The following is a 25983-nucleotide window of genomic DNA, read 5'->3' on the forward strand; positions in this document are numbered from 1 at the left end:
TGTAGCTGCAGATATGTTAGCCTTGCTCGGCCGAATTACTTCCCACACACATTCAGCCATGAAGACAAGGAAGGCATAGAGGGGGGCTCACTGGCTCAGTGCCAGTGGAAGAAGGGTAATGAGGGGATATCGGGGTAAAAATGACTGAAATTCATTACACCAATGTATGGGGCTGTCAAACAACAAAAACGACATATGATCCGTGGGAGTACAGTTCCTAAAAACTTGTGATACTGTGTTTAATAAAAACTTTAATTGCATCTGTATTAAAAAAAATAACTATGTCCATTTCAGTTCATTGCGCCGATAGCATTGCCAACTAGCTCTGTCATCAGTGTCAATCAGCTCCCTCCTGGCTCTTAGAATACACACTCAATAGCATCGTTGTCCACAACAACACTGCATAGCAGTGACACGTATGAAAAAGAACCTCATTTTTAAAAGGGGACAGTCTGTGTTCTAAAAGACAGTTTATTGAAAACAAAGGTGACAGGTGTTGGGGAGGAGTGAGGGAGAACAACTCTAACATAAAAGCGCACAGGAAATACCTCACGTTAAAGACAAATGGCCGTGGAAGATGCTGTATCTCACACATATACAAATGGCTGACCCTGACTATTTACAGCCAAACCTTACAAAATAGCATTTAAGTCAGCATTTTAAGCCAGTGTTATTAGTTTTTGTTACAAAACGTTAAAGCTAAAAATTTCACATTTTTAAATTGTACATCAGCAACAGCATTTAAGTTTTTTTTTTCCTCCAAGTTGGTCTGAGTGCAGGCTGGTGGAAGAGACTTCCCCCCTAAACCCAAAGAACATGGATTCCAAAGATGATGAATGTAATCCTAATGAAATTACAAACACAGTGCTCAAAAGAAGGTCGAGGAGGGTGATGGGTGTGGCTTGGGCAGGAACAACTTCTCCAAAACAGAACTGCAATCTTTAGAGGCCACACGGTACACTGGGAGGGACAGTGGAGTAAGGACTGGACTCTGCTACACTCTGCTGGCATGACCTTGAGGAATTAGGCATTATCAGAGCCTCAGTTTCCTGGTCCATAAAGCGAAGAGATGCTCATATCTCTCAGAGCTACCAGGTTTTGGTAGAAAGGGGGCTGGGTGTTCAGATTGTCCATTTCTTCTTCTTCAGGGAAGCTTGGTTACTTCATCACTTCCCAGGTATCTGTCTATTTCACTTAAGCTGGTGAATTTATTAGTATGAAGCTGTTCATAATATTCTGCTATTGGTCTCTGAGCACCTGCAGGGTCTGTAGTGATGTCATCTCTCTCATTCCTGGCATTCGATGGGGGCATTTCGTTTTAAATGGTATTATACATTTTTGGCATCTGCCAGGCGCTACTACAGCCTGAGGCTTCAGATTGCCACTTCTATCTATCCACTAACCCAACAACCTTCTCACTCCAGCCACTCTAATTCTCACCCAGTTAATTGGGGTTGAAGAAAAAATATATGAGAAAAATTAAAAATGGAAATGTGCTTCAAGTTTATGAATGGGGGCATAACTAAAATATTTTCAGAGACTATGAGGTTCTGTTTGTTTTTTAAAAAAGAAAAGTTAGGTGTGGGGGGTCATGGCTTCTTGGAAGCAGAGAGCTGAGTCACAAATGCTCAAGCTCAAAGGACACAAGATGTGATTCCTAGGATTTGGTCCTCAAGGAAAGAATGACTTGCTCCCCTGCCTGTCACTGGACAACACATACACCTTGCCAGGAAATTCTGTTGATCCAAAATGCTGTCTCCTGCTGGACTGTGGAGCAGCTGACTGCTGGACCATGCTGCATGGTGCAGACATGCTTGAACCAAATAAACTCCAGATCTAGGTTCACAGCTGCACAACAGTCACAAATAGAACAGAACTATTTGCCTGTGCTTGGCTCTTGCCTCAGAAGAGTCGAGGCTTTCTCCTTCTGTCTGGCTCAGCCCAAAAGCACTTTTCTTCAAGAGAAAGCGCTCTAAGGCTGGGCTGTTAAGTAGCACACAAATTATGCATGCCTGGTGCTCTGGGTTTTTTTAAAGCTTACTTGACTGGGGAACCATTAATTCAGCTGGTTTTTAACCTAGAAAAACACCACTTAGACTTAGCCTTCATGAGAAGCCACGGCCACCTTGTTTTAGGTGTGGAGGACTTTCCTGTTTTTGTGACTAGCCTCACAGAGTAATGCCATGCATCCAGATGCACAGTATCGTGGGAAGGGAATCTTTCAAACTCAATTGCATCATAAGAGAAGTAACTTAATCAGCCCACAGGTTTACTATGAAACCTGCAGTGCACCTGGCACAGTGTGTGAAACTTGCTCCCCAGGGAATGCTAGCTGCCATTTTCCATTCCAGCAAGATCTGCAAAGTATCCTCTAATTCTCTCTGCTACGTAGTTCCTTTGCTGGCCAAGTCTTGCAGACCAGCTGCCTCTTGCATTTTTTAAAGCTTGCTTTAACTGCAAAGAACAGAATCTGGTCACAGAGGAGAACATCCCCTTCCTTTTTATCGACTCTCAGGTTAGGGAGCAAAAGCAATTATGGGGTTGGATTTCAGTATCCTCAGGTGCAACCCAATTGTGGTTCCCGTCAGAGAGAAGAGACTAGAAGGAAATAAAAAGGCAACTGTCTTCCAGTTTCTTCGGGCTGTGGTTTCGAGCCAAAGGTGCAGGGCACAACTCCGTAACTGTCTTTTGCAAAGCCCTCTATCCTGCTTCAGGCCTGGCATGAGTGCCTGTCTGTATCTGGAGATAACACAAGGAACACACTGGTGTGCTGAGACCAGATGGCTCCTCTGGGGAGACTTTATACAGCAGCTCCAGTACCAAAGAAGCAAGGCAAAGCAGAAGGCCCTGGGATAGCACGATCAACACAGGTAGTTTCGTCCTCTCGGTGAAGAGGCTCTTGGTTCAGTGGCCCAGGAGAGAAGCCCTGAGTTCCAATCCCTGCTTTTACTCTAACTTGATTTGTGACATTGGCAATGTCACCTCTCCTCTCATTTTCCCACCCACACAACACAAGGTCAGACCCACCACCTGCTATGGTGCCTTCCAGCTCTGGCATTCTGGGTCCAGCTGAGCCTCTTATGAGCAAGTCTCAGACCCTTGCCAGACCCTCCACAGTGAATGAAGAAGTAAAACAACCACATGAATTAATGTGGACCTTTACCCTGCATGTAAGAAATGCAAAGCAAATTGCCACATGTGACTTTTCACACTAACAGTGGGACCTTCAAAACCCTTCTCTTTTCTCTGGACTGGTCACAGCCTTGTTTGCTGGAAAGTTCTTGGTAGGCCTGTCCTTTCACCAGATTGTGTCCCCTCTTAAGGCACTGGGCAGTATCTGGGATGTGACTTTAGGTGGTTGGGAAAGTGGGGATGGATGAAAGGCATTGAAACAGCAAAGGCTAATTTGCAAAGAAGGTGCCAGGCTTCTCCTAGGACTCAAGGAGCAATCTCGAGTTCTCCAGGCCTTTCCCTGGTATCACCAACAGCTTCAGAGACCAGTGAGGACTATATGAGGCCCGTCACTGTTGTGGCACAACTATCCCAAGACTAATTTTTCCATGCAGCCCTGCAATGGGTGAGGTTGACTCCTGGGATTCGATGACCACCTAAGTGCCTTCTAGTGTCCTCTGCTCTCTGGCTCCACAGTACCATAATCTCACAGGAAAGAGGCAAAGTGTTTGAAACTGTACCTGTACAGAGATGCCACCACACAGAGTGGGGAATCTATTTATAATTTATATATATATATATGCATATTTATATATTCTTTTAAAAAGTCTTCCAGAGAGAGCAACCAAAAACTATTATGAGAAGGAAAACAAAAAGAGGCAATGTAAAATTTTCCCAGCTATCACTCAACTAGGAGTCTCTGTTCCTGGGGTCTAAAATTCTGAGTTAAAAGCGCCAATACAAACCCTTCAAGATACATCCTGCCCGTGTAAATATACCAGATGGCACAACTGTCAAGGTAGCCCTTCCCACTGGCGCACATTCCTGAGTTCACAAAGGTGCTGTGGAGAAATGACAGAGCAGAAGTGCTGGCTAACAGACGGGAGACTAGTCACCCAGAAGCCACCAAAGGCCGGGGCTGGTGTTGTCAGAAGTTCTGTTGCCTCCTCTTCTTGGCTTCAATAGCATCCAGGATTGGCTGCCTCTTGGACCGGTACTTCTGCCGGATCTCTTCCATTTCCTGTTCCATCATGGGGTCAAGGGCCAAGAGCCTCTTCTGAAGGTCCTCCACAGTCCAACTCTTAAGCTAGAAGAGAATTGAGAGTACTGTCACCACAATGTCTGTGCTTAGAATCCCAACCTCCAGTATACAGAAGAAAGACAGGATGGAGGAGGGTACTGTGGACAGAGTGTCAAGGGGTAGTGACCGCTGGAGAGTGACAACTAATTCCAATGATCACAGGTCAGAGCTGTTGAGACCATTCCTCCCTGAAAAACTTTGAAGAAGCTGGGTGGTGGGGCGCACGCCTTTAATCCCAGCACTCAGGAGGCAGAGGCAGGCGGATCTCTGAGTTCGAGACCAGCCTAGTTTACAAGAGCTAGCTTCAGGACAGTCTCCAAAGCCAAAGAGAAACCCTGTCTCGAGGAGAAAAAAAAAAAAAAAAAAGGAAAAACTTTGAAGAACTAATTTGATTTAATGTGTACCTTGAACAAGAAGTAAAGTACACATTCATTATACACAGTAACTTACTATATGAAAACTAACGGCTGCTTCCTACTTCCTGCCCAATCCATGAGAGAAGCAGGGCCTTTCTCTAAAACTTACCCTGGAGGGAGGCCACTATTCGGTGAAGGTGAGCCAGGAGAGCCAGCTCTCCCTGATCCCCCAGTGTCATGCACAGCCTTACTAATTCTCACTAACATCTGCCAGAGTGACAGCAAACCAGGCACTCTCTGTGGTCATCTACATGTGGCTCCCGGACATAGGGTTACAAACTTCAGCTGGAGAAACCCTGAAACTTCCGAGATTAAATACAGAAAGAAAAGGACTTGATATATAAATTAATGATGATGGCTAGAGCTTACATGGTGAGCTCTGTGAACCAGACAGACTGACTCTAATCTCTATAAGAAAGGAGTGTTTTGTTATCCCCATGCTGCAGGATGGACAAGCCAAGGAAGGGTGACTAAGTAACCTGTCTAACGTCTCCCAGCTCGTAAGTGGCAGTGTCAGAGCATAAACCCCAGCAGGGTAGCTCTACAGTTCATGCTAAGCAAGCTTTGCAGAAAGGTAGGCCAGCCCAGCCCAGTCTTTGCAATAATTCATGTTTAAAACAGGGGTCTTGCAAATTCCAGGAGACTGGAAAATTATGGTCTCGGGTTGGTGTGGTGGCACACAGCTGTAAGCCCAGCACTTGGGAGGCACGGGCAGAAGACTACTGAGAGCCGGAGACCAGGCTAGTACACATAGCCAGTTCCAGGCTAGCCAAGACTACGTAACACTACCTGTCTCAAAAAACAGAAAAGAAAAGCAATTTACCAGTCTCCCTAAGCTGCTGGTATCTAGAAAGGGCCAGTGAAGATTCATCAGGATTACTGTAAGAATTAAATGAAATCTGTTGCCCTAAGTGTGATTTTACACAAGGGCAGTCCAGGCTGGCAGAGGTGTGAGTGAATGTCAGCATTATCCACACTGGGTGGTTAGAGTCACTCCATTGCTCCTAAAAAGTACAGTGTTCTAGAACTCAAAGGCTTACCCAGTCTCACAAGGGCTCTGTTGTGCCCACATTTATAAACCTATCATATCCCTGAGTCAGCACCTCCTGAGGCCTCCACAGGAACACATTACAGAAGGTGGGTGAAGGAGCCCCTTTCTGCCCACCTTCCTCAGGAGGTAGGGTGTGAATGGCTGTTACAGTGGCCTCCTTAGAAAGGGTTTAGTGTGACCTGTCACCACAGGAACTTTCTTTGGCTGGTCTCGGAAGTTTTCCGAGAAGTGAGAAAAGCCAACCAGTGTAAGACGAAAGGCTCTTTGTAATAGGAGAATGGAAAGACTTTGAAGTATGGGGAAATGCTGGAAAGTTGAGCTGAAAAACTGTGTCTTTTTTTCCAGGCTGTGGTTTTATACCACCTTGGAGGCTGATGTTTTTGGCCCACAGACACCCCGAAGACTGATGCTTGCCTAGTCTTTAGTGTTTTCAATTCCTCCTTCAAAAGAAAACACCCCAAACCCAATATTGAACATTACTGGTAGCTAAGAACTTAATCCATAGACCACTATCTGTACTGGCTGTGTTAACTCTGAAGAAGCAACTTCTGGCTTGAGCTGTGGTCTCCTCTGACAATACAGACAGTTCTAGTCTCTCCCCAAATGGGCTTTAAGGAGACTCGGGAGATCATGGGTGCCATGACTGTGGCACTCTTAGCTCAGAACTTCCTACAGGGTATGTCTGACAAACAGTGAACCATGATTCAAGAACTGCTGGAAATCACAGGTGTTATTACTGACATCCCAGGATAGTCTAATAATCTTCCATAAGCAAGGTGTTCTTCAAGTAGAATAACACAAGTGAAGGGGGAAAACCCTATTTTATTCACCTGTGCTAACAATGCTTTCCACAAAGTCCACTAACTCACAGTTAACGAAGTGGTTCATCCATCCATCTATAAAATATCCACTACTGAGGATACATAAGACACTTAAATGAAACCAAGGAAACAGAAGCCACTGCCCTGGTGAAGTTTATGCTCTAGTGAAGCAAGGCAAGTATCGCCAGTGCCGTAAGTCGGCGACTACCCTCACATCAGCGAAGCTGCATGCTCTGATAACAGCCAAGAGAGAGGGAGGGAAGGGAAGCTAGGGCCTGAAGGGCACGCTTGCTTCTCATCCATGCATCAGGACAGGGTGCCATGGGAACTAAGGGAACTGCACTGACACCCATAGTCCTCTGGGGCTTATGTTATGCCTGCCTTATTAGGACACAGCCAGCAGGGCATGGCTGAGGATTTGATCGCATCATCCAGATATGGATTTTTCTGACAAACAAGCTCAGACAATGGTTTTATGGCGCCAGGTGTAGCATTTCACCTTCTTGGTCCTTGGTGACATAAATAAATTTCAAATGGATATCTTGCAATAAAATGTCTGGTTCTGCGGTTTTGCTACAACCAGCATCCAAAGGATCAGATTCTCAAACCAGCAGCAATATGGTAAGTCAGAACAGTTTTCCCCAGGCAGGAGGAACTCAACACGAATATCCCCTCTAGGGTTCACATATGCTCTCTGTGCTCTGGGGTTCACATATGCTCTCCCACTGATGTCTGTAGCACAGAACCCACCTCCGGACTCCAGGGGCATGACAGAGGATAGATCTGGTCCTACTGGCTATCTTAGTCCCTGGTATCTCACAAGAACTTGCAGTTTGCACCAAAGAGAAAACTCTAGAGAGTCTCACACTGCCTTCCTGCCCACCTCAGGAATATACCTCCATCCTCTCAGGGGCTCAAACTCATCCTGCTCCTTGCTTTCTCTCACCACCCTCCTGCATACACGAAAGCTTCAGCTGTTTTATGGAGCTCATCTCTGACATGCTGGAGGGATTCAAACCCCAGCAGTGTTTTCTGTTTCTGCCTCTAATCCCCTAGGCCAAACCACCACCAACTCACAGCAAAAACACAACTCAAAGCAAAGTAGAGCAGGTCTCATTGCCCCTACAAAGGCCTCACCTCCCACTCCAGCCCTGCCCTTTGTTTGGTCTACAGACAAGTCACTTGGGAGTCCTCCAACTTTTGCGGCTTCCAGGAACGAGAGAACAGTCCTTTTGTCACAATGGCTTGTGCTCAGTTCATCTGTAGCCTCCCAGTTTCCGTTCAGAGACTCACTCCTCGGCCATCACAAAACTTTTCTGAGCAGATTATCCAGAGGGGCTATAGCCACCACTTTATTTTTAAACATCACAGTTCAATGAGCTTGAATCAGAGGGGAAATGTAAATGATTAGATTAATTTTATAATGAGCACATAAAATTTAAGCCATTCAGCCACTTTTGTCAGGACAATAGGATACTTTCATGAATTCTTATTTTCTGTTTCATTTCCTTGCTAACTCTGGAGTAATTTAATTTCATGACCAAGCAAAGACTGTAGCTGCATTTTCCCTTAAGTAAAGACGTCTGCTCATAAAAAAAAAAAAAAAAAAAAAAAAAAAAAAAAAAAAAAAAAAAAAGCACATCTGGTTATTTTTTACTTATTTTACTTGTTTTTCTTTCTAGGATGTAAGTTCTAAGAGGGAATGAAATGGCCTCGTCTATCTTATCTGCTAAGCCTTAACTGGCTGAAGGGATGAATGAACGAATGATTCTTCATTTCTGTTGATGGCTTCAATGATGAAGTCATAAATCTTGGGATCCAGAACTTGTCAACAGCTCCATCAGCCAGAGACAAAACTCAACTAAATGAACATTTCTGAGTTTTCTGCTACAAGTCTCCCGTCCCAGGTCAGCATGGGTAAAGGGTATGACTGACGATAGAGTGCTTCCCCTCAAGCAGAAAACAACTTCTATTATAACAATATTCCTTGGAGAAAATATCAAAATACTAAAAAGTGTGGCCCCCCCCAAACAAAACTAAACCAATGGCTACCTCACAGCCACAGGCTCATTACTGAAGGTAAGAACAGAACACACACAAATAGGCTCTTGTTCTTAAAAAAAAAAAAAAAAAACTCTCATTTTAGGTGGAGAACACAGAATTAGTCTCTTGATCACGGGCATTTAGAATTTCTGGGGTCACCTGGAGGCTCATCAACATATCAGTCCTGAGTCAATAGGAAAGAACAGGCAGGTAGCACTGATTCTGTGACTTCACACCCCCGAATTGCATTCTACCAAGGACTCCAACCTCAATGGCCATTGCCTTCCCCTTTTAGTTAGTATACGCCGTCTGTTCAAGGACCACTTCAACAACCTAAGTAAGGATGTTGTTTCTTGTAACAACTGCCCTCTGGAGGTATTTAGATTTGTGTTCAGCCTAAAGTTCAGTCTTTAAACAAAATACAATGTTACCTTATTACTGACTCTACACTTGTGCATGTAAAAATATACTAATTACTTCAGTATCTGCCATGTACTAAGCACTGTATATTATCTGCACTGTTCCATTTAACCTGTCTTTAAGGTAGGTACTACAATTGCTCTCCTTTTACTGCGTAGGTCAATACAGGGACCTGACACCTCGGGTCCCAAGGATACCTGCACTCACCTGCATGTACCCACACACATATACATATTTTTAAATTTAATCTTAAAAAGTAAAAGAGTGAGTAAGTTGTCCACAATACAAGTTACTGAAAGAAAGCAAGAGTTCTGAAAACGAGGCAATAAAAAGTGTTTCAAAGATCAGAAGTTATGAACTTAACCAACATTAAATATGTCACATAGCCCTCACACATGCTGCCATGTGACTTTAGGTGAGTTACTTCACCTCTCTGAATTTAGTTTCCTCATCTATAAAATCATTGTTCGGTGCTTTGCTGCCTTTCTTCTTGTGGAACTAGGAAGTGCTTACTACTGTGTGAATGTGCTGAGGTGCTGTGGCAAGATAGAAAACGGTGGGTGAGCATTTAAATCCAATCAACCAACTTTACTGGCAGCTTTTCTAGGTCAAGAACACTGTTGGGCAAGATGAATAAAGAGCAAAATACCCACCAGAGGAGTGACTATTAGGGACAAGGGCAGTGGTTCTGAGCTCTGTCCTTGGTAGCGCCACAGCGATGGGCAGGTCATCTAGTGTATGCCTCAGAAGGTACTAGCATGTGTGCCCATGGTACACACGCTAACTCTGGAGCATGCCAGGACAAGTGCACAGGAAGAAGCTACTGTCTCCGACTCCTTGGGGAAAGGAGGCAGCAGATTATAAAGGTAGTGGCTGTTAACTGTCTTAAGATAAACTATAAAGTTCATTTTAACCACACACAGGCATCTCTAGCGAACCCTGACTTACTTCCTCAGTGAAACCCTCAGATTCCAGTAGGAGGAGGAATACAGAACTGATTTACTCTCACAGCATCCTCAGCAGCTCTCACTTCGATGCTCTGAAGCACACTCAGATGCACCATTTGGCTCCAATCCACAAACACCTATGCTTCATCACAATAAAGAATTTATGAGAATCACAGACAATAGCCTGCCTGGCATCAATGAGGGCAGAGTAAACTAAACACCTAAGAATGTACAGCAGAGCTTCACCCTGCCTTCACAGCAAGCCCCACAGTGGGTAAACAGGTACTCAGAGCCAAGACACAGAGTTGAAGTCTGCATTAAGTTCTTTACTTCTAGAAAGTCTCACCTTGATAGTACATTGTGCAAACAGTATCAAGAGATGGACGTTCCACACACACCATGCCTAAGCACTTGCAGTTCTCAAGATGCAGAATCCCCACCGAGTGGACAAGTTAGACTCAACCTGACCCAAAAAATAAAGATAAAAATCCACCTTTTGGAATTCAGTGAAATGACAGGAAGCTTAATAAAAGCTAGAGTCGATGAAGGTATACCAATGTACCACCCACACCTTCAACACACACCAGCCATTAGACACCCAGCCAAAGTACATCAGAGATGCGTTCATCTCCACGCAAACTACTCTGTCTAAGAGCAGGGACTGTGTCCATGATAAGATGACAATCCCGAGTAATTGGCTAAAGGCGGAAGCCGAGAAGCCAAGGACTGACTCACAACACATGGTTAGGTGCCCACCATCAATTCCAACAGCACTTGTTCCTTAAATGAAACGTAAATGAAGTTTTTCCTCTGATTCAAGCAATAGTCACAGAAAACCATGTTCCCATTGGGCCTTTTAAACTCTGCCTAATGCCACGTGTGGTGGCCTGTGCTCACAGTTCTCATACTTGGTAAGCTAAGGCAGAAGAGTCTAGAAGTGGAGGCCAGCTTGGGCTACACAGCAAGACTACTGTAGCATGGGGGAGGGAGAGCACAGCAGCACATGTCTATCATCCCAGCACTTAGGAAGCAGAGGCAGGAGGTCAGTCTGACCTTACACAGTGAGATCTTACCTCAAAGACAATATATAAATAAAAATGACTAAAGAAATGAGGAGACTTGGGGACTTCTCAGATCTGTGAAAACACTGCCCTGGGCACCTCCATACTTGTGCTAACTTTGCCGTCTGCATTGGGAGAATATCCACCCAGCCTTCCAGCCCTGGCTCCAGCTTTTCTCTGACCCCTAATACCTTTCTTTGCTAATTTGAGAACCACCTGAGACCTAACATATTCCCAAGCCAGTAGGAAAGAGTTCCTAATGAAAATTTAAGTAAGAAATAGATCCTTACTCTTTAAACCTCTACTTGAAAATGACACTGATGTCATACTGGATTATCTCAAACACTAGGAAGACACTGCACTGTTCAGAGGTTTTAAAAGTGTATGCATGTATGTATCTATGTATGTATATATCAATAAATACATAAGCCTAAAAGGACAATATAAGTTCATTTAATAACCTATCAATTGCTCAAAACTGCATTCTAAAACAAAAAACGAACAGCTCCTCTGGGGTTCTGATTATAATAAAACTACAGGGGAAAATAGGCAATAAAATTCACTTGAACTGGGGCTTATCTCTGCCAGAGAACTTGTTTACCATTCATAATACTCTGGGTTTGACGCCTAGTGAAGGGACCAGCTTCCCTTTTGGCAGCCATAATGGCTGAACACATGCTTCTATGACCTTGTCCCAGACACTAGAAAGTCAGATGCCTGCCTGGTGACAAGGAACCAATCCGAAGTTAGCTGGTGGCGCTATGCTTTACGACCCTGGGTGTGCTTTACAGACAAGCGCACAGCAATGATGTAGAGAGCGTAGCAACCACCCTGGGAGGGCCTATGGGCCATAACAACCAGTTGACCAATCAACACAGGGCAAGCCCTCCAAGCCTGGAGGCACACCAATCGTGAGCCTGTGCCCTAGACACTCCCCTTACGCTGCCCTATAAAGATCTGTACGCAGCGGCTTCGAACCATCTTTTCTAGCCATCCGTCATGGCGGGTGGGTGAAAGACCCGAGCTAACATGGGGTTAGCTCGTTAAATTACAATAAAGCCTTGTGGAGTTTGCAGCAAGCTCTCGAATCCGCCTGGTGATTGGAGTGACCGAGAACATGGCCTGGGACCCCGGATACTCGAGTTTTCGGGGGTCTAACACTAGCACCACAAAGAAATGATTCACTCTGGTCCTATTTGATAGCATTGCTCTTTAAGACAATCTATTTAAAAAAAAAAAAAAGACAATCTATTTTAAGAGTAGCTCTAAAGTGATACATAAATCTCATAAGAAGGTCAAACTATAAGAAGAAAACCTTCAGAAGTTAATAAACATGCTAACCCCACCCCACCCCAGGGTAACTGTGAATTCCTAAAGGGTGGAGGGCAAGAACAGTGCAGGATCAGAAGCTCCTGACATTTGAAAACACTAAAGGGAGACACTGAGATTAACATCATTCTTGTAGCGACATTAATCTTTCAGAAGACAGGAAGACCTAAAACACCAAGTGCACCAAGCTGCTGTTTTAATGCAGCTTAATAATTTAAGAAAAGTGTTGGCTAATCACATAAAAACCCCTGCAAGCTGTGGCTTCTGTGCACTTTCCTGAGCTGGAAATTTCCAACAGAGTAAGAAGGTCAGGCTGTTTCTTCTCTCTTCCTGTCAGACAAAAGAAGCCAAAGCATCCCACATAACATCTGACTGTTAACATGCAAACTGAGGCTTTGCTACGGCAGTGCACGCCAATAATCCAAAATACTTGGGAGCCCGAGGCAGGAGGATGAGAGTTCAAGGTCAGCCTGGGCTATGTTATGTAGTAAGGCTCTCTTTCTCTCTCAAAACTTCAAAGCCAGAGTTGGTTTCTGAGTCTAGGGTCTGTATTTTTCATGAAATAATTACCCCACATCTCCTGGAACTTTCACCCTCACCATCTCAGACCCAGAAACAACAACACAAATGTTCTGAGTAGGACTGGAATATAAGAGACGCCTGCCTGCCTGCCTGCCTGCCTGCCTGCCTGCCTGCCTGCCTGCCTGCCTGCCTCAGTAACAAAGACCTAGCATATGGCTGCAGAATTCTGCCCAAGCCAAGTTACAGCAAAGCTAAGTGGCTGTGACACAGAAAATCCAGGTAACCCCCAGTAACCTGAGAATTTGTGACGGATAATCAAAATTGTATGGATAGAAGTTCCCCGAGGAAGAATTTTACTTGAAAACTTAAATGCAGTATCTCCAGAGCTGAGCAATGACACAGCCTATCTATCCCCCAGCTTGGGGAATTCTCCCTCCTCTCAGAAATGACCAGAAGTGGTCAGGAAAGCACCACATGACACCTCTGACAGACCTCTGAGAGGAGCCAGGACTCCCGCCTTTAGGTTCCCTCACTCTTGAAAGGCTGTCACTCCTGACTGACAGGGTTGGGACAACACTGAGAGAGACAATGAATTTTGAGAAGACATCCCCATGACTATCAACTGTGCTTCCTGTGAGGGCACAGAGAACAGGGAAGTGGCCTCAGAAGGACCATGGTCCAAAGATACTTGTTTGCAGTTCTTAGGGTCCATCTCTGAGCAAGTCTGGACTCAGATATCTATCTGACTGCATTTGAGATTAAAATTATCCTCTAAGACCAGAATGGGAGAGCAGAAGCATGAACTTTAAAAAAGAAAGAAGCCAGGCAGCCACAGATCAGGCAGTCTCAGACCCCCAGGCTGGCACCATTGATACTGGTTTTGGGAGGGCTTTCTGTTGAGTGTGTTTTTGTTTTTGTTGTGTGTGCTTTAAGTGACCCCTGGGGGTCACAAACCACAGCATTTAAGTCCTGTTTTCAGTGCCATCTCAGGAACTGAAAAAAAAAAAAAAAGAAAACCAAAAACCAGCTGGGATCCGATATTGCGGTCACAGAATCAGGCGGCTGTGAGTTGAGACAAAGACGATATTCACTAGCTGTGGGGTTTCTCAGAAAGCATATCTACACAGCAGCTCTCCCTGGCAAGCCTGACACACATGCCTTTTTCAGATTGCTATTTTTGGCTGGGTTTCTGAAAGTGAAAAGCACAAGATCTCATTATATTCCGAAGCACAAATGAGTTCAGTCTCAACATACTTTAAAATTGGCTGTACAGAAAAAACATGAAGTTGAAACAAAAACAGTGTATCCTGTCAGGGACCATTTAGAAGAGTCTCCTCACCAGAAACTTCTCAGCATGATCAACCCCAGTGAGGACCCATTAACATGCAACGGTGTCTACCCTAGCTAGCTCCTGGGCACTCACATGGCACCATCGGGCCAGCAACCTAAATACGACTCAGTTTCCATTCAGCTTTCTTCTAGCCCAGGAGTGTGGGGAAAAGAACCCTCACCTGAAAATATTGTACAAGTAAACAGTGCAAAGAGTTTGAGAGCACAGAGTCTCAGTGGTTGATATCCTGGGTACATCACATTCTTAACTGGGGGGAGGAGGAGTCCCCACCAATAAAAGCAAGCACAAAAACCCAAATCCTAAGCCTCTCTCTTGTGGGCAACAAAAATTCCTGGGTTGGTAAATTGGAATGATCTAAACTAATCAAAAAAAAAAAAAAAAAAAAAAAAAAAAAAAAAAAAAAAAAAAAAAAAAAAAAAAGTCCCAAATACTAAAAGCCAAATAAAGGAGACTGATTAAGTCAATCAAAATAATGCAATATGACGGCTATTATATGACCATAAACAAGTATTTTAGGCCAGGAATGGTGGTACCTACTTATAATTCCAATATAAGGGAAGTTGACGCAGGAGAATTATGAATTTGAAGTCAGCCTAGGCTACTACTAGACTTTATCTCAAAAAAAAAAAAAAAACACCTTTTAAAAAGATAGTTCTAAGCTGGGCAGGAGGCAGAGGAAGGCGGATTTCTGTGAGGTCGAGACCAGTCTGGTTCATAAGAGCTAGTTCCAGGACAGCCTGTAAAGCCAATGAGAAACCCTGTCTTGAATAAACAAAAAACAAAAAAAGATAGTTCTAGAGGGCTGGACAGTTGGCTCAGCAGTTAAGAGCATGTACTATTATTCTTCCAGAGGACCTAAATTCAATTCCCAGCACCCACACCACATGGCTCACAGTTGCCTGGAACTCCAGTTCCAGGGAGATCCAACACTCTGGTCTCTGTTAGCACCCGAGCTCATGTGCACGTACCCACATACATAATTTAAAACAATTTGTTAAAGATGGTTCTATAAATGTTTTTAATTATACAATAAAATAGGTTATGTTAAATAAAAAAATAAAAACTACATGCAGAAAGACTTCAGTTGTATAAGATTACAATCATAAAAATCCAGAAGAAAATACCTCAAGATGAAAACTGTAGGGGCTGGAGAGATGACTCAGCAGTTTAGAGCACTGACTGCTCTTCCAGAGGATCCGAGTTCAATTCCCAGCACTCACGTGGCAGCTCACACCTGTCTGTGACTCCAGACACCCTCACTCAGACAAACATGCAGGCAAAACACCAATGTAAATAAAAAATAAAAATAAATTATAAAAAAGATAAAAATTGTAATTGTTGCTGGGGGGTGATAAATGACAAGCAGCATCTTTAAGTTCTTCTTCCATTTCTAAACTTTCAAAAATGGCCATAAACATTCTTTTGACAGTTGCAGTGGAGGCAGTGTGACAGCCTAGCAGATCAAAGCAACACTAGAAACCAAGAATGGAAATAACATTTACCAAGTGCTTACTATAGGTCAGGGACATCTACATATTTTATACACATTACATCAGGTGGTACTCACTAGCTACACACACACACACTCATGCACGCACGCGAACATGCACACACGTGCATGCACACGCACACACACGCGCGGAGCCACAGAGGCCAAAAGAAGGCAACAGATCCTGGGAGTTGGAGTCACAGGCAGTTGTGAGCTGCCTGAAATGAGTGTTGGGAATGAAACCCTGGTCCTCTTGAGGAGCATCAAGTGCCCTTAACCACAGAGCCATCTTTCCAGCCTCAAGAAGTGTGATTTTTACCCATGATTGACAGATAAGGAAATGGAAGGTATAACTGGTGATGAAGATGGCTGCAAAGGCTAACGGAAAGACTCTAGTGGCTTTAACTACTGTGTGCACTGACCTTAGACCACACTGACAGAACTTACCTCCTTTACTGGTAAAACTTATTTTAAATGGTGCTATAATAGCTCAGGTGACTCTTAACTACAAAGGACAAATCTGCAAAGGTCCTAGAGCAGTGGGTCTCAACTTCCCTGACGCTGTGACCCTTTAATACAGTTCCTCATGTTGTGGTGACCCCCAACCATACAATTATTTCATTATGGGGCTGGAGAGTTGGCTCAGAGGTTAGGAGCACCAGCTGCTGTTCCAGAGGTCCTGAGTTCAATTCCCAGCAACCACATGGTGGCTCACAACCATCTCTAATGAAATCTGGTGCTCCCTTCTGGCCTGCAGGGATACATGCAGGCAGAACACTGTATTCATGATAAATAAAAATAAATCTTAAAAAATATTTCATTGCTACTTCATAACTTTGTTACTGTCATAAATCATAAAATAAATACCTGATGTGCAGCCCCAAAGGGGTTGTAATCCCGAGGTTGAAAACCACCGTCCTAGTTACTCAGGGAAGTTACCAGACTGGAACTGAACACACTTCCAATCAAACAACAAACAGGGCTAGGTATGGCCACATCTGAAAACATACCAGCACAACAAACTCAACCACAGCAAATGCCATTATAGAAGAGAAAACTAGAAATGACTGTCATGCCACTATAGAAGAGACAACTAGAAATGACTGTAGTGGATTTAAATCCCAGGTATCTACTCATCAAAATGCCAAGGAAACAGACAGACATCTAAACATCAGTTGTTAGCACCAGGACTTGGAGAGACCACACTGAAGGCACCCTTCAAACAGCTGGGAGCATAAGACGCAGCCCACTGCTGAGAAGTAGACTAGCTTAAGAGGAAAATTAAAAGCACAACATCCAAAGCCAAATCATGCAACTGCACCAGCCAAGGAGGCTGTCTTACTTTTTTTTCGGTTCAGGGCCTTTTGGTCAGAAATAATCAATTTTGCTTGGCAAAGGGCATCAAGACACAGAAGAAACACTTTGTATCAAGTTCTGTAGAATCAGCCTATTTGAGATGCATTAAAGTCAATGCCAAAATCAATATGGTGTTTCACAGTTCCTTTCTGGAGGCTTTTAAAAACAGAGAAATACTGTTTTTAAATACTGTTTTTAGTCTACTTGGGACTACCAAGTCCCAAGTAGAAACCTTCTATCTGTAGAAACAAGTCACTTTTACATACAGATGCTGCCATGAGCTGATACTTCTAAATTAACCACACATTTTGAAAATCTTCGCTGTCAGCAAAAGAAGCTAAGAAAGATATAAAGCTGGGTGGCTACCTTACTTTTTATACCAAGACAAATTCTAAACAGTTTACACATTGAAGGAAAAAAAAAAACTCAGCAAAGCAAAGCAGGGGTTAATATTTTTATAATCTTAGAATATGAAAATATTTTCTACATGAGATGATATTGCACAAATAACAGAAGAAAGTTATAAATATATAAATTTAAAGTGTCTGAATAGTTAAGATACTATATATAAATAAAGTTTTTAAAACTGCAAAGAGGTTGGAAAGCTAGTTCAGTGGATACGGCAGTTACCACGCAGCATGGGGGCAGAGTAGTAGCAGTTACCTATAACAAGCACTTAGAGGCACAGACTGTGCATCACTGGGGGAAGTTGGCAAGGAGACTTGCCAGGCTGAGTGCAGCAAGAGATCCCACCTCAACAGAGCGTGAGCAATCAAGGAGGCAAACATAATATTGCTAGCTTTACCCTCCCATGAGCATATGTGAACACACATGCAAAATACACACACAAACTAAAAAAATAAAAAAAATAAAAACCTGAGACAGTATCTTTGTCACATATGCTAAAGGGTTTGTATTTATTTGACACACAATTCTAAAAAAAAAAAAAAAAAATCAGTAAGAAAGCTCAGAAATCCAGAGAAAATTAGGTTAAGTAACAAACTGTTAATTCCCTCACAAAAATAACAGGGGAATTGACTATCACAATTTCTAATTTATACTTTGACTCAATAGTTCCAACTGCAGGAGTTAATACTGAGGGCATAACAAGCAACAAGGTTCCCTGAAACAGTGTTTACTACTAATAAAACCTGAGGAAGAAGGGGAGGAAGAATTGTAGGAGCCAGAGGACCAAGGACACCAGGAGAACAAGGCCCACAGAATCAACTAAGCAGGGCTCACGGGGCTCACAGAGCCTGAAGCAACAATCATGGAGCCTGCTTGGGTCTAAGCTAGGTCCTCTGCATCTAAGTTATGATGGAAGTAGGGGAGGGGGTCCTCTGATGCTTTTGCCTGCTCTCGGGCCCCTTTTCCTCCTACTGGGTTGCCTTGCCCAGCCCTCGTATAAGGGTTTGTACCTAGTCACCTAGTCTTATTGTATCTTATTGTGCTTGGTTGATATCCCTGGGAAGCCTGCTCTTCAATGAAGGGACATGGAGGATGGGTGAATCCAGGGGAGAGGGGAGGGTGAACTGGCAGCAGTGGAGGGAGGGAAACTGTGGTCCGGATGTATGGTATGAGAGAATAAATAAATACTAAAAATCTAGAAGCCACCATGTTCGTAACTTGGAGCTTCATTAAACCATGGGTCACAAACAGTAATGTTTTCAGCACTCTGGCACACTCTGGACATGTGTGGCAGCCTTATAGGAATAAGCCCAACACTCAGGTATAAGAGATAGATAGGAGGTGTATTTGTGGTGTACCGGAGCTCATTTTTAATAATCCAAGTTATACACATCCCATGTGCCATGGACCAAACTACCTCTCCCTTCCCAAGTCCCAGACACCTGAGTAAGGGTGTGTCATCAAAAGCTGCCACCTGCTCTGTACAAGCCATGGAGGACCCTTTCCTTGGGTGCTGAATGCTTATCTATCTATTCTATCATATCTGAGTGCCCATAGGAGGTCATTAATTTGACATCACAGACCCTTAGGACTGGACCAGAAAGCCAGAAGTCAGGGAATGGAGAGTGGGCCAGACTATCCTGTTTGATTTTCATTTTCCCATAGGAAAAAAACCTGGGAGACAGGAGGAGAGGTAGTGGGACTGGAAAAGGGTAGACTCCCATGTCTCACGTAGCTTTCACATAAATCAATATAAAACTCACACATTGACCAAACACCATGAACCCAAGCACTACCTCATGTAAACACACGGTTCCCTTGTTAAACATTCCTCCAGCAATAAACTTCTGGGCACCCGGTTTCCTCATTAACCAGGCTGGCTCAGGAAAGGCCGCCACAGATAGTGTGACAGATTGCATATGGTATTTTTACTGCAAGATCTTAATTCATCCCCGGGACTATTTTAAATTAATCCTAGAATGGCTGCAGTTTGTAATTACAGCCTCAGCAGCTCTTCCAAAAGTGGAAAATCGTCACTGGATCTGGAATGGAACATTTCTCCACAATGTGTGAAAACAGCCTTTTGCTCGCTGCCGCATCTGGGGAGAGCACTTGGGAGGGGTAGCAAAATTCTCAACTGTACTCATTTTAAACACCACTCCCTTAAGATATTTTAAACTCAAACTACACACAACCATGTGTGAAGGCTATAAAATCCTAGAATAGTTTTTGCCACGATTTTTCTAAATAAAGAGCGAATGGGAGTGTGTGGTGAGTCTGTAAGAGGGCATCAGTCTGCTCTTTTTCAGTGACTGGCCACCTCGGGATCCCAGGCTGTACAGAGCTTAGACACAAACAGAGCAGCTCTGTGTCTCTGTCCTGCCCCGCCCCACCATGCCCCTTCTTACTGTGCCATCAGAGTTAAAACTGCTTTGAAAAAGAGTATCAGTGTGTGAACTGTCCAGGTCTCATAGCTTTCAGGGGTAAGCACAGCAGGGAAGCATGCTGGCCAGAAAAAAAAAAAACAACCAGACTGCCTGTGTGTCAATCCACAAGATTGAGACTTAAACCCCAGGAAGATGAATGCCAGAACTCAGCTGTGTGAGGTAGTGAATAAGTGCTTCCAGGCAAGGCTGAACTGCCACAAGGCTCCAACAAGATGGGAAAGGAGTGCTACAGCTTCCTTCCACCTTCCTCTGGGGACAGCTCACCTGATTTAGCTCTTCTGGGATTTTGCTGGGTCACTCATCTTCCCCACCTTAAGTATTAAATATGTACATGAAATTCACTAAATGCTAAGGACCTTAAAAGCATTTTTTAAATTTAACATTGTCAATGACCCTGAGACAAATGCAGTCAGGACATTTGTTCCATGTTGAACATCTGGCCACAGTTACAGACCTCATGAGAGGACTGCTCTTGCCCAGTTATCAGGACATTGGTGTTCACTTTAATCTTCCCACGCCCAAGGCATCACAAGGAGAAACCTATGGACTCTAAGCATCTTTCACATGCTATCTCTAGTTCTTTTGGGCTCATACAGCTGCTATAAAAAAATACACAGCAGCTCCATTTACGATAAGCAAAGAACAAGAGGATTTGGGAGTGCTTGGAGAACTTCTGAAACTAGAAAGGTATGGGGCCTGACAGGAACACAAAGCTGGCTACTGTCAAACCTGAACCCGGATCCCTAACCCACTGCTCTCTTTATATGTAAGTGTTAAACCTGAATTGTAAAAGTGAACCCACATATTATTAACAGAGTAGAATACCAGGCACTTTCTAAATACTTAATATAAGCATCCAACTTGGATCTAGGTGATTCCCAACACTGCAATTCCAATCAATGTGCTCTGCTAAGGGTTTGCCATAAAAGATAACACAAAAACCTACGTTCCTTCCACACCTGTCATATTTATACTCTAATTAACAAGGTCCTTTACAAACAGATGAAAAGCTATTACAAAATGAAAATCTCAATCAAATACACAGTTCTGCAAAGAATGCATAAATGGGCTGAAATGACAGGATTAAATAACATTCTGAATACCCATGTGCCGTGGCTCTTTGCCAAATGTTGGGCACATCAGAGAAAGAAATACACAGCACCTGAATCAAACAAAGGTTCAGCAGCAGCATACATGTACATTTCCCAGGCAGAAAAGTATCTGAAGGATAATAACAGCTCCACATCAGAAAATTGAAAGCCTAAGCTCATCACTTACTAATCACTCGTTCTGAATGGGCCACACACATACCACCTAGTGTTTCCAAGCCTTGTTGCCAAAAGAGTAAGGATAAGCTCTATCTTGAGAAGATAGTGTGAGACATGAATGGGATAAAATGCTTACAGGGGCATACATACAATACATACAATACGCACTTTGATGACTGCTATTTCTATCCCAAACTCTACAACTCATAGCTTTTTTTAATGTGTATTTTATGCGTATGGCAATTTTGCTGCATGCCACATGTTTGCCTGCCAGAAGAGAGTGTGAAAGCCCCTGGAACTGGAATTACAGAAGTTTGTGAGCCATCATTTGGTTGTTTGTAATCGAACCTGTGTCTTCTGCAAGAACAGCAAGTGCTCTTAACCCCTAAGCCACCTCTCCAGGCCTCACAACCTAGTCTTAAGGCAGCAAGTATCCTAGTGAACAAAACAGAAAATAAGACCAAGAAAATAATCAACACACATACAGACTGTTAAAAATACTCATTATCTATTACTAACGTGGGGCATGAGGGGAGGGGAAACTAGCAGAAAAGCCCATGCTATCAGACAAGAGATGAGAGCATGAAAGAAAAACTCAGGAGCAAATTCCTGAACCAGCCTTATAGGTACATAGTGACAGAGGTACCAGCAGAAATGCCATCAAAATTGTTGCTGTAGCCATTAAGACTCCTCTACAATAGGTATCTTTGTTCTGAAGAGGTTACATTTGGTCAAAGCCAAAAGGATGCCTAAAATAATCTTTTTAGTTAGCATGGCATTTCTTGACAACATATTACAAAGTAAATAATAGAATAACAAAAGATTATTTTGACTTGGGGAATTATTTACCTAGATGAACAATAAAATAAAAAGTTTGTCCATCTTCTTTGTATTCTGAATAAGGATAAATAAATGTCCCTCTGCTGTCATCCCTGTTTTATCAGTTCCTGTTATATACTAAAAATTATTCTTTTTTTTCTGGCTTGTAACAAAAGCTAAGTACCTAATATGGGCTCACAGCCTTGGTCGTCTTCAGTAAAAGGAAGAATGAAAGAGATAACAGAACCAGGGGGTTAGAGGTGGGTTTCAGTCATTGGTCCTAGCCCTGGCATGAAGTTGAGAAAACGGGCTTATTTATAAAAAGATCTCTGGAGGTGGAGAGAGAATTCAGTGGTTAAGAGCACTGGCTGCTCTTCCAGAGGACCCAGGTTCAATTCCCAACACCCACATGGCAGTGCACAACTGCCTGTAAGTCCAGCTCCAGAGGATCCAACATATTCACACAGATATACATGCTGGTCAAACACCAATGCACATAAAATAAAAATAAATCATTAAAAAAATTAATTAAAAGGTCTCTGGGCTTCCATTTCTCAAACTATTATGAAACTTCATCTTATTCTCTGACAAAAACACTGTATCATTAAATAAAAGAGCATGACTATATTTCACCTGCATTAGACTTTGTATTAAATGGTGATAACATGACAAACACTGGGCATGCCCTGTGTCTGGCTTACCAGTGCTTTGACCTTCTGCTGTCCCTGAATTATCTCTCATCATTCAAAGAGCTAATAATATTTTTTACAATGATAAAGTGTGAAATAGAAATAAAACAATAATATACAACTCAAATATAAGCAGCTTTAAAATTCTATGCTAACAGAATCTTACCATGGATCTTAAATCTAGTTCACAAATGTAATCCACATTTCCTTTGAATTTTTCTACAACTCAAAAGAAAAAATATCAGGACAGGTGGTACCATGCTTGATTTTTGCAAACCACAGATCTCAAGTTCAAAGAAGAGAGCCACTCAACTGAGGTCCCAGCTAAGGCGAAGGTCACTGATCTATTTTCTCAGGTAATCTGATATTGCTTCTACTGTTCTGTAAGATAAGGGACACATTTTCAAGTAATGTTATTTCATACAAAGTTGAATTTAAGACCGGTCCATTAATTTTTGTCATGCATTATGTACAGCCAACAGCTCCGGCCACAATACCGCACACAGCAGATGGTACACAAGAAGCAAAAGGGTGGCATCTGCTGGCCAAAGTGTGCCATCACAGGGGAAGTACTAGAACTCGGGGGTGTAAAAAACATCCCTAAACACCAACGGTGCCGAAATGGGGGGACAGTGGAAAACATGGGATGAATTAGTAGGAGGGGCAAAAGGAAGGAGGGAGTGGAAGGAAGGAGAGAGGGAGGGCAGGAGGGATGGGCTAAGATAATCTGAAAGTGATACCCAAGATAACTTGGGGTTTTCCCACTGGCAGAGTTTTAATTCCTCGGTTTTGTACATTAACCCCTTTGGGAGCAGGTGTTCCTTGGGAATGCATCTCTGCTTTCACAAGAGAGTCAAGGAAAATCACTGATGAAAAGATTTAAGTAACTAAGGCTTACTTCATGGATAAGGGAGAGAAAGCAGAGAGAAACGGGGAGCTGGCATTTACAAAGTACCTGTTACATCAGATAAATTGCCCTAAATTGCCCTATTTATTTACAGCAGCACAGTCTCCCCTCTGGGCTCTAGACAGTATCCTTTCCATTGTAGAGATGAGAAGAAACCAGGCTAAAGCTACTCATCACACAGTGAAGTCAGGACTTGTTACTAAAAGCCCAACTCTAGTGACCATGACCGACTCAATGCCATGTTAACTAGAAGTGCAGTCACTCTGGTACATGTAGGCATATTCTTCTTCCATGCAGAGGCCCAAGTGCAATTTTATAGACTCTTTCAGTAAATGTTAACCTAACATTTTCCAGTCAAAAACCCCAGACTTGGATGTGTGGAACCACCAATGCTGCTGGTTGTGCCTTCTCTTGCATATAACAAAATAAAGAGCCATCAGTGAACTCTTCCCTCTTTGACTCATCTCAATACCACTTCTCCCCCACAATGCCAGCTTGAAATCTCAGTAATCAAGGGAAACCGATCTGCCTTGATCCCAGAGTTACCAGTGGCGTAACCTACTGCCTGCTGTAGACGGGGCTGGTAACCGTCTACTTGGTTGGGAGTGGAGCATCCAGAGTCTTAAGCACAGTGTCATATTGGGACAGAGAAGCTGCCTCGAAGGGGACAGCTTGATGTTGAAATGAGACCCCCTCGACTTGACTTCCTTCTTTCAGAGGCCCTGGTGAAACCAGCAAATACTCAATTTAGAGTTGGGCCAGCCTTGAACGCTGTCCTCCTGCCTCCATCTCTGCTTGCAGAGTTCTAATAGACTCTTTCTTTGGGTAGACATGAGAAAACTGGCCTAAATCTCTCCTTTAGTCGTCTCAACATCTCATGTCCCAGGAACCCGGACCTCTGACTTGACTGAACTATCTATCAAGTACCAGGAGCCCACATGAGAAAAGATCTGGGATGTAAAGCTGCAAAGTTTGGATAAGGTATTTCTGACATGCCAAGGAAAAATAAGAAAAATCTGCATCTAGGTGAGTAAGATCACAATACAAACTCAAGGCTTCAAGTCCGGTAGTAAAGAAATAATTACATCCAGACAAAATTAAAAATGCTTTCTAGATCAACAGCTAATTTACACTTACAATGTTTTGAAGCCTTTGGAAACTTCTTGATGAATAAACATTGAATTTAGATCTTTTTCTTTTCCTTTTCTGACTTCAAATTACAACAACATTAAAATAACTACAGAAGCTCTGGCCCTGGCTGTTAGAAGACTCAAACTTTGAAATGTCAGGCTCTCATGACAGCAGTTAGGAATCCCAGGGGCCCCGGGTCCTCTTCACTTGTTAGCATCAACTGGGCAGCATTCTGACCGATGTCTGAGGCAGCCTAACCATGTCTGGCCAGGAGACTGACTGCTCATTCTCTAATGGCACATGGTATTATGATTAAATTAGTCTTACAGATTAGGTACTTTATATAAATAGCAACAGGGTAGCAGAGGAGAGTCCTCTGAGAAAATCTACTCCTTTCTGAAAAAACAAAAACCTACACCACTTAAAACTGAAACACAGAGCCGAGTGTTGGTAGCGCATGCCTTTAATCCCACACTCGGGAGGCAGAGGCAGGCGGATCTCTGTGAGTTCGAGGCCAGCCTGGTCTCCAGAGCGAGTGCCAGGATAGGCTCCAAAGCTACACAAAGAAACCCTGTCTCCAAAAACAAAAACAAAACAAAGAACCTGAAACACAGTAAAAACCAAAGGCAAAGTGTGTGTGTGTGTGTGTGTGTGTGTGTGTGTGTGTGTGTGTGTGTGTGTGTGTGTGTGTGTGTGTGTGTGTATGTGTGTGTGTGTGTGTGTAATTCCTAATTTGCAAGTAGGCTTCTGCAATAACCAACTTCAAAGCCACTGCCAGCAGCTGAGCATGCGGCCATAGAGAGGCTGTACTAACTGCAGTACATCCTTCCAATAAGACACCACACATAAGGAAGAACAGGCTCACAGTTCTTCCTACAGACTGCTATAGACCGATCACATAGAAACTATGTACTTTTCTGCTACCTACCCTGAATGGGAGCGCAGTGTGTGTGGGGGGGGGAAGAAACAAAGTAAGGAGGTACAGACATGAACTAACTGCTGAGAAACCTTGTTGTATAGATTTCTACTTGGAACTATATAGTCTATATAATCACAGAGAAATTTAAAAGTAAAGCCTAAAAACAGAAAGCAATGTTTAATGTCTACACCCTGCGGAACAGCCATGTGGAATCAGTCCAAGGGGCCATAGCAGAAAGGAGAGAACAAAGGTCCATGGCAGTACCTAGAGGAGGAAGTGCAGGTGCTGCAACTCAGGCAGCATCTTCATTGTAGAAGGTAAAGCAAATGCCGGCACT

General features: G+C 43.3%; 1 protein-coding gene across 3 annotated transcripts in view; it reads right to left on the minus strand.

Moving 5' to 3' along the window:
• Positions 1-451: 451 nt before the first annotated feature.
• Stk4 (serine/threonine kinase 4) overlaps positions 452-25983 on the minus strand; it is an 85719-nt gene continuing 60187 nt past the window's right edge. For all 3 annotated transcript variants that reach the window (XM_027423475.2, XM_027423474.2, XM_027423472.2), the window contains one exon: positions 452-4258. In XM_027423475.2, the coding sequence (XP_027279276.1) occupies positions 4100-4258 (159 nt within the window). In that variant the 3' untranslated portion in view covers positions 452-4099. The remainder of the gene's footprint in view (positions 4259-25983) is intronic.

The sequence above is a fragment of the Cricetulus griseus genome, chromosome 6 (assembly GCF_003668045.3).
Source record: "Cricetulus griseus strain 17A/GY chromosome 6, alternate assembly CriGri-PICRH-1.0, whole genome shotgun sequence".
Lineage (NCBI taxonomy): Eukaryota > Metazoa > Chordata > Mammalia > Rodentia > Cricetidae > Cricetulus > Cricetulus griseus.